Source organism: Haemorhous mexicanus, chromosome 14 (assembly GCF_027477595.1).
Source record: "Haemorhous mexicanus isolate bHaeMex1 chromosome 14, bHaeMex1.pri, whole genome shotgun sequence".
Taxonomy (NCBI): domain Eukaryota; kingdom Metazoa; phylum Chordata; class Aves; order Passeriformes; family Fringillidae; genus Haemorhous; species Haemorhous mexicanus.
The window spans coordinates 1,384,609-1,400,532 of NC_082354.1; the positions used below are offsets into that span (position 1 = coordinate 1,384,609).

The 15,924-nt window shown below is 53.5% G+C and overlaps 1 protein-coding gene across 2 annotated transcripts; it reads left to right on the top strand.

The window, feature by feature from the left end:
- Positions 1–532: 532 nt before the first annotated feature.
- LOC132333939 (chloride intracellular channel protein 2-like) lies at positions 533–15,055 on the top strand. 2 transcript variants are annotated; one of them, XM_059859526.1, is made up of 6 exons: positions 533–1,205; positions 5,689–5,798; positions 6,226–6,351; positions 7,351–7,457; positions 7,842–8,023; positions 14,335–15,055. In XM_059859526.1, the coding sequence occupies exons 1-6, from the start codon at positions 1,149–1,151 to the stop codon at positions 14,344–14,346; spliced, it is 594 nt and encodes a 197-aa protein (XP_059715509.1). In that variant the 5' UTR covers positions 533–1,148; the 3' UTR covers positions 14,347–15,055. The 2 variants fall into 2 exon arrangements, with proteins under 2 accessions (XP_059715509.1, XP_059715508.1); XM_059859525.1 differs by lacking the exon at positions 14,335–15,055 and adding an exon at positions 8,168–9,757 and having other exon boundaries at positions 557–1,205.
- The last annotated feature ends 869 nt before the right edge of the window (positions 15,056–15,924 follow it).

Consider the following 15,924-nt stretch of genomic DNA (forward strand, 5'->3'; position numbering starts at 1 on the left):
GCTTATCTGAGCTGGAAGGGTGAGCTGAGTCAAGCATTGGAGATCCCCATTTTGTGCAATGGTACCAGCTATGTGGTCTAGGGGTGCAAGACAGGTCTTGCCTAAGAGTTTAGCCCGTGTGTGCTGGGAAGCTATCTCTGCTGTCTCTGCAGCCAGGGTGATCTGACTGCAAACAGTTCCCTCCCATCCTGGGGAGGAATGCGAGCTGTTCATCCTTCCTGCAAAACAGCCCTGTTCCAGGAATGGGACCCTGCTGAAGGTCAGCCCTGAAGACATTGCATCCCACCATCCTGCCAAACACCACATAGCTGGGCAGCTGCCAGGGGCACTGTGGGGTTCCCCGCTGCTCCCCGGCATGCTTCAGCATCTTTTATCTCCTGCCTTAGCTTAAGATTTTGCAATCCTTCCCACCCAAGGGCTGTGCCCCACCTTCAAAAAGTCAGTGACATGTGCCCAGACTGCTCCACTCAGCTTCCCTGAGCACTTGCCCTGTGCAGCCCAGCTCCAGCTCCTTGCAGCAAGGGGTGCTCAGACAAGCCATGTAGGGATCCCCCGAGGGGGGTGGGCTGGGAGAGGAGCTGTACCTTCCCTCCGGGTGGCTGCCTGTCATAATGCAGCTGCAGGAGGCAGCGAAAAGGTCAGTCAGGTTCACCCCAAAATGATTAAGAAGCCCTGTGGCACTGGACACCAGCATGAGGATGGGAGAGTGGCAAAGGGCCAAGACGGGACCAGCAGGAGGAGCAACAGGCGAGACACTTCCTCTATAAAGCCCTGCTCCCAGCTGGGAAGAGATAGCAGCAGTGCTGTGGACCAGAGTTGCTTGGGATGCCAGCCCACTGCTCAGAGGCACTGGAGGAGCACCTGGGTGGGTGCGATAGACTCTGAATGTGACCAGATAGACCCGTGCTGAGTCACGTCTGAGAGGCCCTGCAGCTTCCTCCCTTGCTGGCGGGTCCTGGCACACACCCCATTGCTCCTCCTTCTTCAAAAGGAAGGAAAGTGTGAGCTCCAGCCCTCTGCAGAGTAAGAGCAGCCAAGAGGCCCAAGGCACCAGCCCTCTGAAAGCTTTCCCCCATCAGAGCTCTGCAGGGGACAGATCGACTCACCTCAACAGCGTGCAGCCAGCGGTCTCTCCCCACACTACTGGAATGGACAGTCGGCAGCACAACACCCCCAAGGAGCCTGAGATTGAGCTGTTTGTGAAGGTGGGTCCTGGGGGGTGGGGCAGGTACTCTTTGGCTCACCCTCACCAAGATCCAGCTGGGTGCAGCTGTCTTCATGTTCTGTGAGGCTGGAGATGGGTACCAATTTCAGTGTCACTCGCCACAAGGGCTGGCTAAATGGTTGCCCAAACGGGGGGACCATGCGGTGGTGTGGGGACTGGGGGATGTCACACTCAGCAGACTGAGAGATACCTTGGTCTTGTGATGGTTATGCACCCGGGAGAAATGGCACTGCTGGCAGCAGCATGATGGAGTGGGAACACACATGCCTCTCAAAACCCAGATAAGACAAGCCCTAACCTGGGAACAGCAAGTAGAAGGGCTGGCAGCAGCCACTTCAGCCTCTTCTGAGAGCAGAGTTATGAAACAAGCATGGCTGGCTTGGGGAACTGGTACCGGAGTCCACATGTAGGTGAGATGGGGCAGCATCACAGAGGGGTACTGGCTGGAAACAGTTTCTGGATTTTTCTCTATTAAGCAATTTTCTGAGCCCTTTCCTTGGAACATTTTAACATTCAAGTTCAAAATATCTGCAGTGGCCATGGGTGGTGCACAAGGAGAGGAGCCAAAGCTGGTGGCCAGTGACTGTGTCTGCCCACGGCAATGCCAGGGGGGCCTCGGGACACACTGTCAAGTGACAATAAGTAGGGGGCAATGCCTCTCTGTGCTACCTCATCAAGGTTTTAAGGATGGTTTCTATGTAGGCACTCAGGCCCATTCAGAGCCCACTCAGGGCTTCATTGCTCTCAACTTGTGGCAGTTTGGTGCCCAAAAGAACTGGGTCAGAGGCACTAGCTTCCTTGGCAGAGGCACCCAGCAGTTCTAGGCACTGAGTTGTGCCTTCCTTGGGTAGTAGTTAGACATACTTGCTAGAAAGGACTATCTGAGCCTTCCCAGGAGAGTTCTTCCCAGTCCCCTTGCCAAAATTGTACCCACAGCACTTCTTGATGGACATTGAGCTTTGCTGAGCTGGATCTGGACAAGTGTATTCTTGGTAAAAGTAATCTGCCTTGAATTCTCTGCTTAACACTTTTCCTTGGGAAGTCTGGAAAAGAAAACAACACATGAGGTGACTGCAATGGCAGCAGCACATTCTAGGGGGTTTTCAGAGGGAAGTGAAACAGAAAACCAGCAGCATCGTCAGGACTTCCCCTGTGCTATAATTCAGCATGAAAAAACCGTCCTGGCTTGTCTGTTCACAGAAAAGTTGATGCTGTTCCTCTCCATGCTAGCACTCAGGACCCAGCTTTACCAAAGACACAGTGGCTCTAGCTGCTGACAGGAACCTTCCTGTGCCTTCAGCACCTCCCTGGGCTGGGAATGCTCCAGACACAGCTGTTGCTGTGACCAGTGGCAGCTGCAAATTATGGGGAAAACTGGTGCTCCCACAAGTGCCTACTGGTACAGCATGGCATGACATGGCATGGCATGGCACAGCATGGCATGGCACCCTGCCTAACTTTCACTTTGGCACATGCTGGCGTTACCAGGGTAAGGATGGACAGGTGCAGAGCAAGTCCCGCTTTACCCTGAGGTTGGGGTGGGTCATTCCCAAGGGGCTGGCAGTTTCTCACCCTGCCATGTCCCTGGCAAGAGCATAATCTTGTAGGCTGGGAGGCTCTCCCTGCCTGGGAGGAGACTGCTTTGCAGCTCCACCAGGCATTTAGCTGCTTCTTGGCTCTCAGGGTGGTTGCAGAAGCCGTGGCAGGTCCCATGGGGACTGAATATTTAGTAGTGCCCCAAGCAGGCAAAGCTGTTTCCTCCTCCCACTGCATTTAAGATTGTTTCAACATGGGGAAACCACAGGAACTGTGAAGTAGCTTTGGGGTTTCAATGCCCTTTGCAGCCTAGTGATGCCTCAGAAAGTGGGGGCTAAAAGCCTGCAACCCTCCTAGAGATTCTGTGCTAGTCCACGCTGGATTTCTCTATTGTGTGAGGGTAAAATATTGAGGAATGTCAGTTTGTGCCCCCCCATCCCCTAACCCCAGCCCCCACCCAGTTCCTGCTGAATCAGGAGGAGCAGCAGAGGCACTTTGGGGAAGGAAGTGAAGAGCAATGACTCCCCCCACTCCATGCTGCTCTGCGTTAGCCATGGAGGGAGGGCACATGGCTGCAAGTCTCCTCCGAGGATTCCTGGTTCCCTGAGGCTCCCTCCACGGCCAGTGTTTGCCAGCAAGGCCCTTCCAGAGCCTGATGCTCCCTCAGCAGTGCCCGGGTGCTGGTGGAGCTCTCCTCCAATTCTTCCAGATAAGGGTTTTAGCTCTGAGCATTCTGGTATGGATCTGATTCTTTCTCCCGGCAGAGGCCATTTTGATTTTCTTTTCACTCTAGTCCAAAACTCTCCAGCTCTCTATTTTTAAAAGATAAGGAGGAAGACCAGCCTGAACAACTCAGACTGGAGACTGGAGCTACCAGACAAGCATGGAAAAACCTGAAGCAGGTGATCAGAATCTATGCCCAGAGCAGCCTGAGCGACAGACACTCCTTCCTCACTGACCCCCCCAGCCCACCCCAGCCCAGCCCACCCCATCACTGTCCTGATGCCCACCAGAGCTGTGTGCTGCCATGGCTCAGCACAACAGCTCCTGGGGGGACAACAGGACAAATTAAGCCCTCTCATTCCCAGCCTTGTGAGAGACCAGGGAAGTTAAAGAGAGTGCAGCTGGCAGGGAGAGCAGGGAGGAAAGCATTGGTTCTCGTGCTAGGCAGCCACAAAAGCACTTGCTGGGCTGTTGATTCTGGAGATGCTCCAAAGCACGGCCATAGTTTGGTCATAGGTGGCAGGGGTCCTGGGGAGGGGGAGCAGAGATGCCTTGTGCTCTTGCCCATGGGCAGCCCTCGAGGCTGTTCTCTCTTCCTTCAAAGGAAGATTGAGACCCAGTTTTACTCCTTTCCAAAGAAGCCCTATTTCTATTAATGACACAGCATGTTCATGAGCTGTAGCCCCTCTGGGTGTATTTGCTATTAATAGACACTGACCAGCCTCATGTGTAGATTTCAGCTTTAATGTTGGGCACACATCCTAGGGAATCAACGTTTCTCAGTTCCCATTTCCTTCCTCAGATTTCATGACATAAAAAATACTTATTAAAAGTAATTTTTGTTCTTCGGGAAAGACTAAATGTCTTGGTATTATGGAAAAACAGAACCCCTGCTCCAGCTTGCTACCTGGAGTATTGGAAGGTTGTTTTGATCCTTTTGCAGTCCCCCTTAAGGTGAGTTTGATGTCAGTGTTCTCTTCCTGGAGAAGCCGTGCACTCCAGATTCCACAGGTTTTTGGGTGTCTGTGGTGAATTGTAGCACCTACCTCCAGCCCAGGAGAACCAGGCACAGGTCTCTGTCTCCTCAGCCATCCTGTCTTATGGTCCCAAAAGAGGTGTGAACTCTAGAGCCACATCCAGCTGCTCACCCTGGATGTTTTTGCTGCTGCTTGACTCTGCCAGATCCTCTTAAATCTCATCATCCTCCTGCTTAGCCTCAGGACTTCAGCTCACTTTCAGATATCAAGGCATAGTGCCGAGCTGTCCCACTAAGGCTTGTCCCACCACACTGCTCCAGGGGAGCAGCATCCTTCTGTAACAGGGCTGGCATGACCTGTGCTGCTCCGCCCTGCCAGGGCAGGGTGGCCGTGAGCTGGAGCACCACGCTTCACATGCAGCTAAGGAGCCCAGTAATTCTCTTAAAGAAGCTGAGTTTCTTGTGAGCCATTTTACCTCTTACCACAGCACAACTTCCGTCTCACCGCAGCATCTCAGCCAGTTTTTGTGAATGGGAGAACCTGCCATATCCTCTTACCAAACTCCTCAAAGGGTGTTTCAGTCATTTTTGCAAAGGATATTTTCAGCTGCTACATAGCAAGGAAATGTGCTTCACTCTGCCTGTGTCTGTGCTCATGCAGAGAGGCTGCAAAGGGTTCCTTTAGCAGCTGACAGTTGTCTCTGTTTCCTCCCAGTGCTGTGTGGGATGCCAGCACAAATTCTCTTTGGCACAACCGTCCTGTGCCCAGCTTGGGGCCGGCTGCTGGCTGGCTCTTGGGTTGGACACATTGTGCCTGGGTTTGTTAAACACGAAATGGGAGGCAGACATGACCAGCACATGAAAACAAATTGCTCTTTTCCTGGCAAACATGAGCTCATTTCCCTTCTCCCACTGTCTCCAGACTGGCGTCCTGGCCAAGTGGACCCTCCCTTCCTCCCCATCCATTGGCAATCACCTTCTCTCCCTGCCTCCTTCTCCACTTCCTCCCGGCTTTATCTCACATTTCAGGGAAGGATCCAATCCCTTGCATCCCGAGTATGCTCTTGCTGGCCCTCAGGGCCCTGGCTCAGGGTGGGTCCTACAGCTGAGCCCCCACACCCCGGAGTCGGGAGGGGCTCCCTGCAGCCTGCTGTACCCAGTGGCTCTTCAGGTCCGGGCATCCAGTCTGTGTAAGGGTTAAATCTTCATTTTTCTGCTTTCCTGGCAGGCTGGTCTGGATGGAGAAAACATTGGAAACTGCCCCTTCTGCCAGCGCCTCTTCATGGTGCTCTGGCTTAAAGGGGTCAAATTCAATGTCACTACGGTGGACATGACCAGGTGAGGTGGCACTGAAGCCCAGGGCCAGCAGTGGGGTGAGACACGCCCTGCTCAGCTCCCCCATCAGCACTTCTTCCCCCTGCCTGCTCTGTAGCCTGTGTATCACCGCACAGGAACAATCGCTGCCCACAAACTGCCCACCTCACTTGGGGTGCAAGTGTGGGTCAGCACGGATGGGAGCCACCTGCCAATGTGCATGGCCCAGGGACTCCCTGTCCTGCTGGAATGTGGGAACCACTTGAAGGCACTACTGGGCAGATCCAGAGGCTGGAGAGCACTTGTCAGCTCCCTGAAGCCAGCAGAGCTGGGAATGTTCCTGGTCCTGTGCTACCTCCTAGCCCCCACCTCTGCTGTGGCCACTTTCCTCGGGGATTGGTGGAGGCAGATGTGCTACAGGCTCTGAGCCAGCTTGTTTTCTCTGCTCCAGGAAACCTGAAGAGTTGAAAGATTTGGCACCAGGCACCAACCCACCCTTCTTGCTGTTCAACAAGGAGCTGAAAACAGACTTCATCAAGATTGAGGAGTTCCTGGAGCAGACCCTGGGTCCACCCATGTAACTGCAAACTCACTCCTTCCCCAATTTGGGGCCTGTCACAGTGTTGTCCCGGGCTTAGCAGATTGGGGAATCGAGGCAGGGTGCCAGGAGGTGCCCCAGGGTAGCCCAGGCAGGTGGATGCCCCCCCCCCCCCAAGCCCGTGAGCCTGCTCTGCAGGGCAGGCCCTTTGTCTGAGGGGCTGGGTCCACTGGGGAGGGCATGGGGACACCAGGAATGGAAAAGAGTGGGAGGAAATGCACCAGCCATTGCACCCCTGCTCTGGGGGCAGAGGGGGAACATGGGGAGGTCCCTGCAGGGACCCTGACACTGGTGGGTTTGCCATTGGCTGTGGCAGCTGGTGTTGAGGTAGAGGGGAATGTGAGACCCCTTTGCTTGTTTATGTTCAGTGCACTCAGCTGAACGAAAGCAAATGCCCTAGCTTGACAGCAACAATGCAGGTGACCCAGAGGGTGGTTGGGTAGTCTTCCCTGAGCTCACTGGGGAGCCCCCCAAACCAGCTTCCCCCGTGCCCTGGGTGGCTTCAGGCCCCCCACTGCTGCAGAGGAAGCTCAAATACATTTGTCACCTGACTCCTTGAATGTGTCTGCTCTTGCAGCACAGCCTGGAACATGTCAGCAAACAGAAGATAGTTCCTGAGGAAGTCATGGGAGCTTCTAGCTTCCTGAGACCCCACTATGCCAATGTGTGTCCTCTGGGCTGGTCCAGAACTGCCTGAAGGCAGAGCTCTGCTCTGGGGTTCTGTTGCCACCAGTGTTCCCAAACTGTGGAGTATCTGCCCTGAGATTGTCTCCTGGCAAACACCCCGGATAGAAGACACACTCACAGGGTGGCAGCTGCAGTAATTTACATCATCCTGATTCTCCCATAACCAGATGAACATCCCCTGCATCCTCCAGTACCAGCCCTGGACTCTGTGGCCCAGGAACTGACACTGCTGTATCCCTGCTCCATCCCCACTCCATTCCTGCCTGCAGTGACATAAATGTTTTTTTTAAGGTATCCACACCTGAGCCCCAAGTACAAGGAGTCCTTTGATGTGGGCAGTGACATCTTTGCCAAGTTCTCAGCATACATCAAGAATGCACGCAAAGAAGCAAATATCAGTAAGGATTGGGGTTGTTCGACTCTTGTCAACCATGCTGCAGCAAAAGAAATGCTTTTGTGTGCTGGCACATCCTGCCATGGCGTTAAGGTTCCTGCTACCTGCCTCATTGAATTCTCCTTGGGAAGTGGAGGGGCAGAGGGGAAGGATGAAGGCAGTTCTCTGCTCCCTCCACAGGGATAACAGCCGAGCATAGGGTGATGCTGCTGTAGTCCCCTGGGAACGGAGACTGGCCAGGGTCAAGGCTGTGTCCCAATGGTGTGGCCCTGAGGGCGTTTTCCCTTTCTGCAAAACCTGTGTGAGGCTCAGGCAGCCCAGCACAGCCTAAAGCTTGCCTGGGAATCCAGGGCACACACTCATTACTCTTGGTTTCCCGTCCTCCCAGATTTTGAGAAGGCCCTGCTGCGGGAGTTTCAGCGCCTGGATGTTTACCTGAACACTCCTCTCCCAGAGGAGATTGACCAGGATAGTGTGGAGGACATCACCATCTCCAAGAGGAAATTCCTGGATGGAGACCATCTGACTCTGGCTGACTGCAACCTCCTCCCCAAATTGCATATCATCAAGGTAATGCCACTGGCCCCCAGGGCCAGGGTAGGGGGGCACCTGCTCCAGGAGGAGTGGGCAGAGAGTCCCCCTGCCAAAGCCAGAGAGTGAGTCTCCCCCAGGTCTTGGAAGTTTCAGCCTCTTCCCTCCTTCACTCTCCTCTAGATTGCAGCCAAAAAGTACCGTGACTTTGAGATCCCAGAGGACATGACGGGTGTCTGGCGGTACCTCAACAACGCCTATGCCTGTGATGAGTTCAATCAAACCTGTCCTGCAGATGAGGAGATCGAGCACACATATGCCAGCATTGCCAGGAAGATGACCTAGCCATGGGGTGGGGTGGGGTGGCAGCATTGCCCTGGCTGAGCCCTCCAACTCTGCAGTTCTGACACAACCAAATCCAGCCTATGGAGAGACCGGAGAGGGTTTACAACACCGCTAGCTCCTGCCTTTCAGAAACAGCACCGTGCTTCACAGCCCCTGCCACTGCCTCCTCCTTCTGTGCTGCTGGCTGCAACCCCTGGGCAACAGCAGTGCTGACCATATGCATACATGCTCCCATCTGGATGTAGCTGCCTCCCTACTTCCCAAAAATGTTTCTCACAGCCTGTGACTATGTGTCATGGGAAAAGCTGAGGACTAGCCTCCTGCAGTAGTGCTTTCTCATCAAGAGATGACACCCCCAAATGGCTAGGCCAGCCTAGCCTCCCCATTCCCATCTGTCAGCCTGTGTGGTCCCAGCCACCCTGTCCTTGTTGTGGGATCCCAGTGCTTCCCCTGGGCTGGAGCTGTTTGTATTTGCCTGTTGCCAACCTGCTCAGCACCTGGGGCTGGCATTTGGACAGCCCTCGCTTCCAAGACATCAGCTCCCTCTGAAGATATGGAAAGGCTTTGCCCTGGCAGCTCATCACGTTGAAAAATTGCGCTCACTGTTGAGGGCTGTGACATGGGTCTGACTCCCCATAGGACATGGGGGTAGGTGGGTGCTGGGGGTGATGCCTGGTGCAGCAGTGCCAGGACCAGCTATGGGAGGAAACAAAGGGTCAGGGGGACCTGCAAAGGGCCTGAGGATGAAGGGCTGAGGATCAGGGCATCCCTCCCATGACTGCCAGCACCCAGGGCCACGTGCTGCTAGCTACACGGTCCTGCATGGCTCCTCCCAGCTCAGAAGTCTCTGTGCCTCGCTGAACCCTGCAGAGGGTGCAGCCATGCTCTAGCTCGATACCCCCTAGTTCCCACCAACACTTCTGGCACCTGAGGCCAGGAGCAGCCACAGGGTAGGGCACATGTTTAGTTTCCACACTGGAAAGCCCAGTAGAACAGACAGCAGCTGTTTGGCAAAGTGCTGTGTCTGTGGAAAGGTGTGGGCAGTGCCCCTTGGCTCAGCATGCCTTCACATCCTGTGTTGCTGACATGAGGCATCAAAGCTGCTTTGCACAGCCATGACATCTTGTGTTCCCCCTCTGACACTTCCGGCTTCCCCAGGACTCCCACCAGACCTTGAGAATTCGGCCAGCCCTCCCTAACTAGCCCCAGGCAAATGGATACTGTACAGTGGGCATGGTGGGTTCTGTGGGAACTGAAGCGAGCAGAGCCTCCTCAGCCCTCACTGCCACTTTCCTCTGCACTAAAGGTGTGTCCTCGTAAGCCTGCCTCAGATAGTGCTGGGTTTGGGGACTGGGTTTGTTACTAATGGGTTTTGGTTTGTTGTTTTTTTATAAACTAAGAATAGCAATAAACTATATTTTAATATGCTTTTCTGGTGTGCTGTCAGCCAGGCACAAAGGCTGCTGGCATAGAGGTTGCTGTGCAGGGGCGGGGGCTTTCCTGCAGTGGAAACTCCTCTGAGATTTAGCAGAAGTGAAGCTGTAGCCGCAGTCTGTGCTGGCCTGGATCACTGGCTCAGAGTCAGCCCACTGTGTCCCGGTGCCTGGGGCTGTTCCTCCCTGGAGGCAGGACTCGGCACTTCTCCTCGCTGACCAGCACAAGGTCTGGCCTTTCAGAAGCTCTGCTCTTCACTGTGGTGCGTTGTGTCAGTGGGAAGTGCTGTGGAAGGCTGGGCAGGTTAACCCTGGCTCCAGTGGTATTTGGAGGTGGATCAGGAGAGCATTAGGCTGAGGTTTGGACAAAACACATGGATCCATGCTTTCTTTTTGCATGATCTTCCTCCCTGAGGGATACCACACGTCTTCTGCTACTTTTACATCTCATGGCAGCAAGAGGGCAGTGACAAAGCCTTTGGGCATCTGGGCATCCCAAGCTGATTCTCAGTGCATGCTCCAGTCCCTGGAGACAGGACTCAGCCAGTGACAAGGCTTATCCTCTGCTGCCAAGAGCTTCCTTGCTGGAGCAGTATTGGACCTTGCTGGCATTTGGAGGAGCCTCTCCCCTTCATCCCAGAAGCTGGCCATGCAGTTCCTCCTTCTGGAGGATGTGTCTGTGAGCTCCAGGTGGCTGACGTAATCCTAGACTCCTTGGCCGGGATCATCAGAGGACACTCCTGAGGTGGATGCCCCTGCAGACTGGGGAGATCAGTCTGGGCTCCACAGCAAAAGGAAAGTGGCACAATTCAGAGCAAGTGCTGGGGTCCAGGGAGTTTTGGAGAGGGAAATACTCATCCTTGCTCTCTGGAAAAAAGCCAGGCAGTGATGGAGGCCAGTCTGTGGGTGAGACGGGGGGTAGCACGGTTGGGACAGACAGAGATGAGAGATCTCTGAAGCCAGGTCGTGGAACTTGCGGTTTATTGCAAAGGGCGTGGGTACAGGGCCCTGCTGGGAGCTGCCAGCTGCAGCTCGGAGCAGGCCCGAGAGAAGAGAGGGGTAGAGAGGATGAGAGGGTAATAACGTAAAAGGCAAGAGCTAAAAGCATAGAAAAGTAAGTAAGAGTAAAAGCGTAAGAGTGCGAAGTTCCTGTTACAATACAATAAATCATCTTCTGTGTTGAATATTCTGATTCTCACTAACCAATCTAGTACAGCATACAAATCCTATAGCATTTACATACAGCCTATAAGAATCACTACATTACCATACTGTGCTACATTTTAAACCCTAAAAACTATTCTTCGGACCCCTTCTGCCGAGCTGGCAGGGTCTGCTCGGACCCTTCTACCTGCCTGCTTGCAGAGGATCTTGTATCATCAAAAGGGGAGTACCTTCAGCCAGCCACACCATTGTTTTCCCATTGTTCAGTAACTAAGGGATCTCAAAACTTGCTTTCATTTCAATATCGCTTATAGTTTCTATATTCTCAAAATCTTTTGCCGGGCAATCATATTTGTAAGGCTTTCCTGTTTCATTTTCCCCAACACTGGTCCACCAATGTCCCAAAACACCATCCATGAGACAGGGTCATGAAAGATGGCTTTTCTGAAAGAACAGCACTGAGGCAGTGCACACTCTTCCCAAAGCTGCAGGTACAGATGCAGCTCCCAACACTGGCTGTGTCAGCTGGGACCTGGCCTAGTTCTTCTATGTTGAGGTTTTTCCAGTTCCCATTAGAGATCTTGTTTTTTAACCCGACTTCAGTTTCAAATTACCATGCTATCAGCCAACTGGAAATGCTTCTAATTACTTCTCTTCCCCTGGAAGGCTTTAATTCAGAGAAATCCAGCTAGAATGACCTCAACCAGGCCCTTCTTGTTGTGACTGCAGCTCATGCCCTACCTCACTGAGCGCCACATTTCCTGAGGGCAGTGGGGAAGTGACTGACAGGCAGAAGAAGATTTTAAACTTTGAGGAGCTTAAAATCCTGAGGTGTTATTCATGGAGGAGAGGAGACAGGGCAACTTGTTCTGTGCCTTTCCCTACCTGCACCGAGGTTGGGGCTCAGACAGGTTGAACAGTGCTTGCTTCATAGGTGCCACATAGAAAGTCCCCCTGAAGTCTTGGCATGAGTTCCATGTTTCTCAGTCTATTGTGTCGTCTCATCTTATGGGATGGGACATCACACTGGGACTTTCTTGAGGAAGACAGGACAGGGTGATGAGCAGCCTGAGCCTCTGTTGTTTAATCATGAGGCTGACTGTGACCCTGCTGACCACAAAACAGAGACTCTCATTTCTCATGGAGTGCTTGAAGGTGCATTATCCAGAGATCACTGGTTACCTCTGTTTGCCAGTCCCCATCTGTCAGGCATGGATACAACTGGGAAACAGCTGAGATGAATCTACCATCCATTTCAGGTGGGCATGCCACCCAGCTGGGACTTTTCTCCTAACAAAAATATTTATCTAGCCTGTTTTCCATCCTCTGGAAAATAGAGGATGGAAAAAATCAGAATCGTGCCAGGTTTCATGTCACAGAATGAAAAATGCTGGAGACAGACTCATACTATTTGCTGTGGTGCCATGAGGAGGAAGCACACCCAGCCCCCCCACCCCCCCCCCTCCCCCTGCCCAACAAAACTCAGAGTGCATTGTGAGCCAATATGCACCCAATTCAGAGGGTAGCTTGCTGGTCCTGTCTGTCACCAGGGGCATGAATGACCCTAGGGGGCAGAGAGCTACTGGAGCAGTGCCAGGAAGTGGGGAAGTGTTAAGCTGAGCTGCCAATCCCATAGGCTGCAGGACCAGAAATCCCTTATTCCTGGGCATCTGAAGGAAGGGAAGCGCAGGAACTGGCTATGTGTCACAGACCCTGAGCAGAGCAGTGGTGAGCGGTGAGGACAACTCAGGGGAGGTTGTCCTGCAGAGTAAGGGAACCTGGTGACCAAGCTAGATGGTATATGAGTCTGTCAGGGTGCCCTTGGCACCTTCTGAGTGCAGTCACTTGCCATGCATCCCCAGGTGAGGGCACACCCAGACCAGCACATGAAGAAGGACCAGTTTTTGCCCTACAGTCTCCTGGGGTGACCTGAATGTCCCAATCACCCTGCTTGGGTTCCAATACACTAAACTGCAGGAAAGCTCCTGCCTGGAGAGAAACCACACAGGGCTGAGCCACCAAATTCACTTCTCTGCATCCTGTCAGCTCTGCAGCCCTCTTGATGCATATCCTCTGAACACACCACACTCAGGCTCCAGCTTTTGGGGCTCTCACAGTCCCCACCCACATCCTGCTCGGCTTCCCGACCAAGGCAAGCAGCTAAGACCACTGAGAGGGACGTGCAGCAGAAGTCAGTGGTCTGGACGTTGCAGCTCAGACCTGTCAACCCACAAAGCCTTTCGGGGCTGAAGGATGGGGTCCAGCTGCTCTGTGCTTCTTCAGGAACCTGCTTCGAGCTACAGACCCGTCACAAAGGCAACTTGCACAGGGAGGATGAGTGACAGGGCCTTAGTGAGGTCCCAGGTCTTTGCCATATACACAGATGTGCTGGACAGCACTTGAGGTGGCTGTGAGGATTTGGGGTGGCTCTGGGCTGTCCCAGAGAGGTGGCAGGGCAGCTGCAGTGACAGGCAGGAGAGAAAGCAGACAGAGCAGTGTGGGCACAGAGTCAGGGCAGACCTTGCTATTTGCAGCTCTGCCTCCCATGGTTTTCAAAGGCTAATGGAGATGGTCCTGGGTACTGCCAGCCCACAAAATAGAAGAGCTTGATTTTCCCCCATCATTTCAGGGGCCACCACATCTCTCATGGTTGTCAGGTACAATGGTTCCCACTCAATGACTGTGAAAACCCTATTAGCCCTCAAAGAGCAATTTTCCACTGTACATCATTTTCATAGGCTGGCAGCTCTCTGAGAATTAGTAATAAGAAATACACTCTTGCGCAGTCCTAAACCCACTGTTTCTAATAAAGAGCTGCTTGCAGTGGCATCTCTCTTGTTGCTTTGATCTGGCATCAGCAGAATCTGAAAACACCACAGAGAGAAGGCAGGAACAGGGGATAGATGGTGGTGAGTCAGAGCTTTCACCAGCCCCCACAGCAGTAGCTGCAGGCACAGCACTGTGCTGTGGGCCTGAGGCCAGCTCCAGAGATGGCATCTGACCTCCAAGATGATGGAGCTGTAGGGTGGGCTGGGTGCCTAAGGGCCAGTTGCTGGCTCAGCCCTTTCCAGGCTGCAGAGGGAGCATGGAATGCTGAGGGAGGACCCTGCTGTATGCACGGGACTGAGGCTGCAGTGGTGATGTAGGGATGGTCCGGGGTCCTGTGCAGACCTGCCTGGGGCTGTCATCTTGCCTGGGGCTGGGGGCTTACCCCTGACCCAGGTCCATCCTCCAGCACAGTCCAGTCCTGTTCAGCACATAGCAACCTGCCAGGTAGACCAAAGCGGGATCTAATTCAGACACTCCACCCAGGCCCCACACTGCCCATAGTGGTGACAGGTCTCTCCTGGGACATGCTGGGACCTCACCCCACAGTGAATGTTGCACTTTCTCTCTGTGATTCTGCAGAAATCCACATGATGCTCGCACCTCTGAGGCAAAGCAGAAACCCCCTCTTGCATCTACTTGGAAACTTCAGCTGCTGATGGCATCTTGAAATGTCACAACCCGTCTGTCTTTTTCCACTCCCCATGAAGAACTCTTTTGTATGAGTGGGAACATTCCAGCTGTCCAACCAATCCTGGGCCAGGGCAAGCCCCTGATTCCAGTGAGTGATTGCCTAAATCATCCATGGGGACTCCAGCACCCTTGTTCAGGCACAGACTCAGGAAAGAGCTGGTCCTCTTCAGACCTGCAGAGACCCGGCCAGCTGTGATCAGAGACAACACAGAAGCTGTGTGAGCCAGTCTGGTCCCATTGCACTGCTCCAATGTCCTGGCAAACCACCCAGGACTGGGCTGGAGCAACATGATGGACGCTGCTGGGCCTGGACAAGCTCCTGCTTGGGATGTGGCTCCTGCCACGAGCCTGTGGCACAAACAGCAGCTCTGACTGATGCTCCTGCTAAGAGTTGCCTTGCCTGTGACCATGCAGTGACCTTCCAGAGTGACATGGGGTTGGAGACCCTGTGGGCTATGGGGATGAGGCAATTGATCAAACAGGCCTGCAGGCATGTAGGGCTTCACCATGACTTTGAGGCATATCAGAGACTGTGAGAAGGAGAGGGCAACTGGACATCAACTTCATAGGTAGAAAAAAGCATATGGGTAATACATGTGTTCCTCAAGCAGCTTTTGGGACTGTCTCTTTTGTGTGTGTGTGTGTGTGTGTGTGTTAATTCAGCTTAATTTCTTTAATACATGACATGTCCTCACATCAACTGTGAGAGATTGACCTGGGCCAGATGCCAGACACACCCCAAAGCTGCTCTATTGCTCTCCCTACAAGGTCCAATTCCCTTTAGCAAACCTTTAGCTTGGGCTCCTCTCTCCATGGGGCCACAGGTCCTGCCTGCCAGGAGCTTGCTCCAGTCATGATCTTCCCATAGAGTTGTGGCCTCCTTTGGGCATTTGGTATGGGGTCCTCCCTAAACTGCACGTGGACCTCATGGACCCTTGTGCGCTATAAGGGTCAGCCTGCAGTACATGGCAGGGATGGAACATGGCTGGGGTGTCAGGAGTGACTCACAGGGTTTGAACATGGCCCTGCACAGCCCCAAAGGCTCCCTAAGACTGGCAGCACTGTACCTCCATCCCCTCCACCAGCTGCCAGGACACTAGACACCAGTTTCTCACCTGTTCCCAGATCCAGAGTAATTTTTGTGAGTCCAAGAGCCTGGATTTGTCACTGCATTTTGACTCCACTGATGCCAGCCTGTGAGACAGCACAAGGAGGTTTCCCCTGGCCTCTGTGGCTTCAGGCACAGCCTCAAAACACATCCCGAGGGAGAACCGCAGGGCAGGGCTTCTCAGCCATAAATCACCCCAGTGTCAGAAGAGGAATAATAAATGTATCCCATGGTGCTAAAAACCAGTCTTTTCCCACAGGAGAGCAAGACAGAGATTGTGGGTGCAGTTTTCTGCCTGGAAAACCCCAAGTTTACCCCATGCCTTTCCTGATTGCTGCACAGGGAAGGGTCGTGCTGGGTCTACAACACAG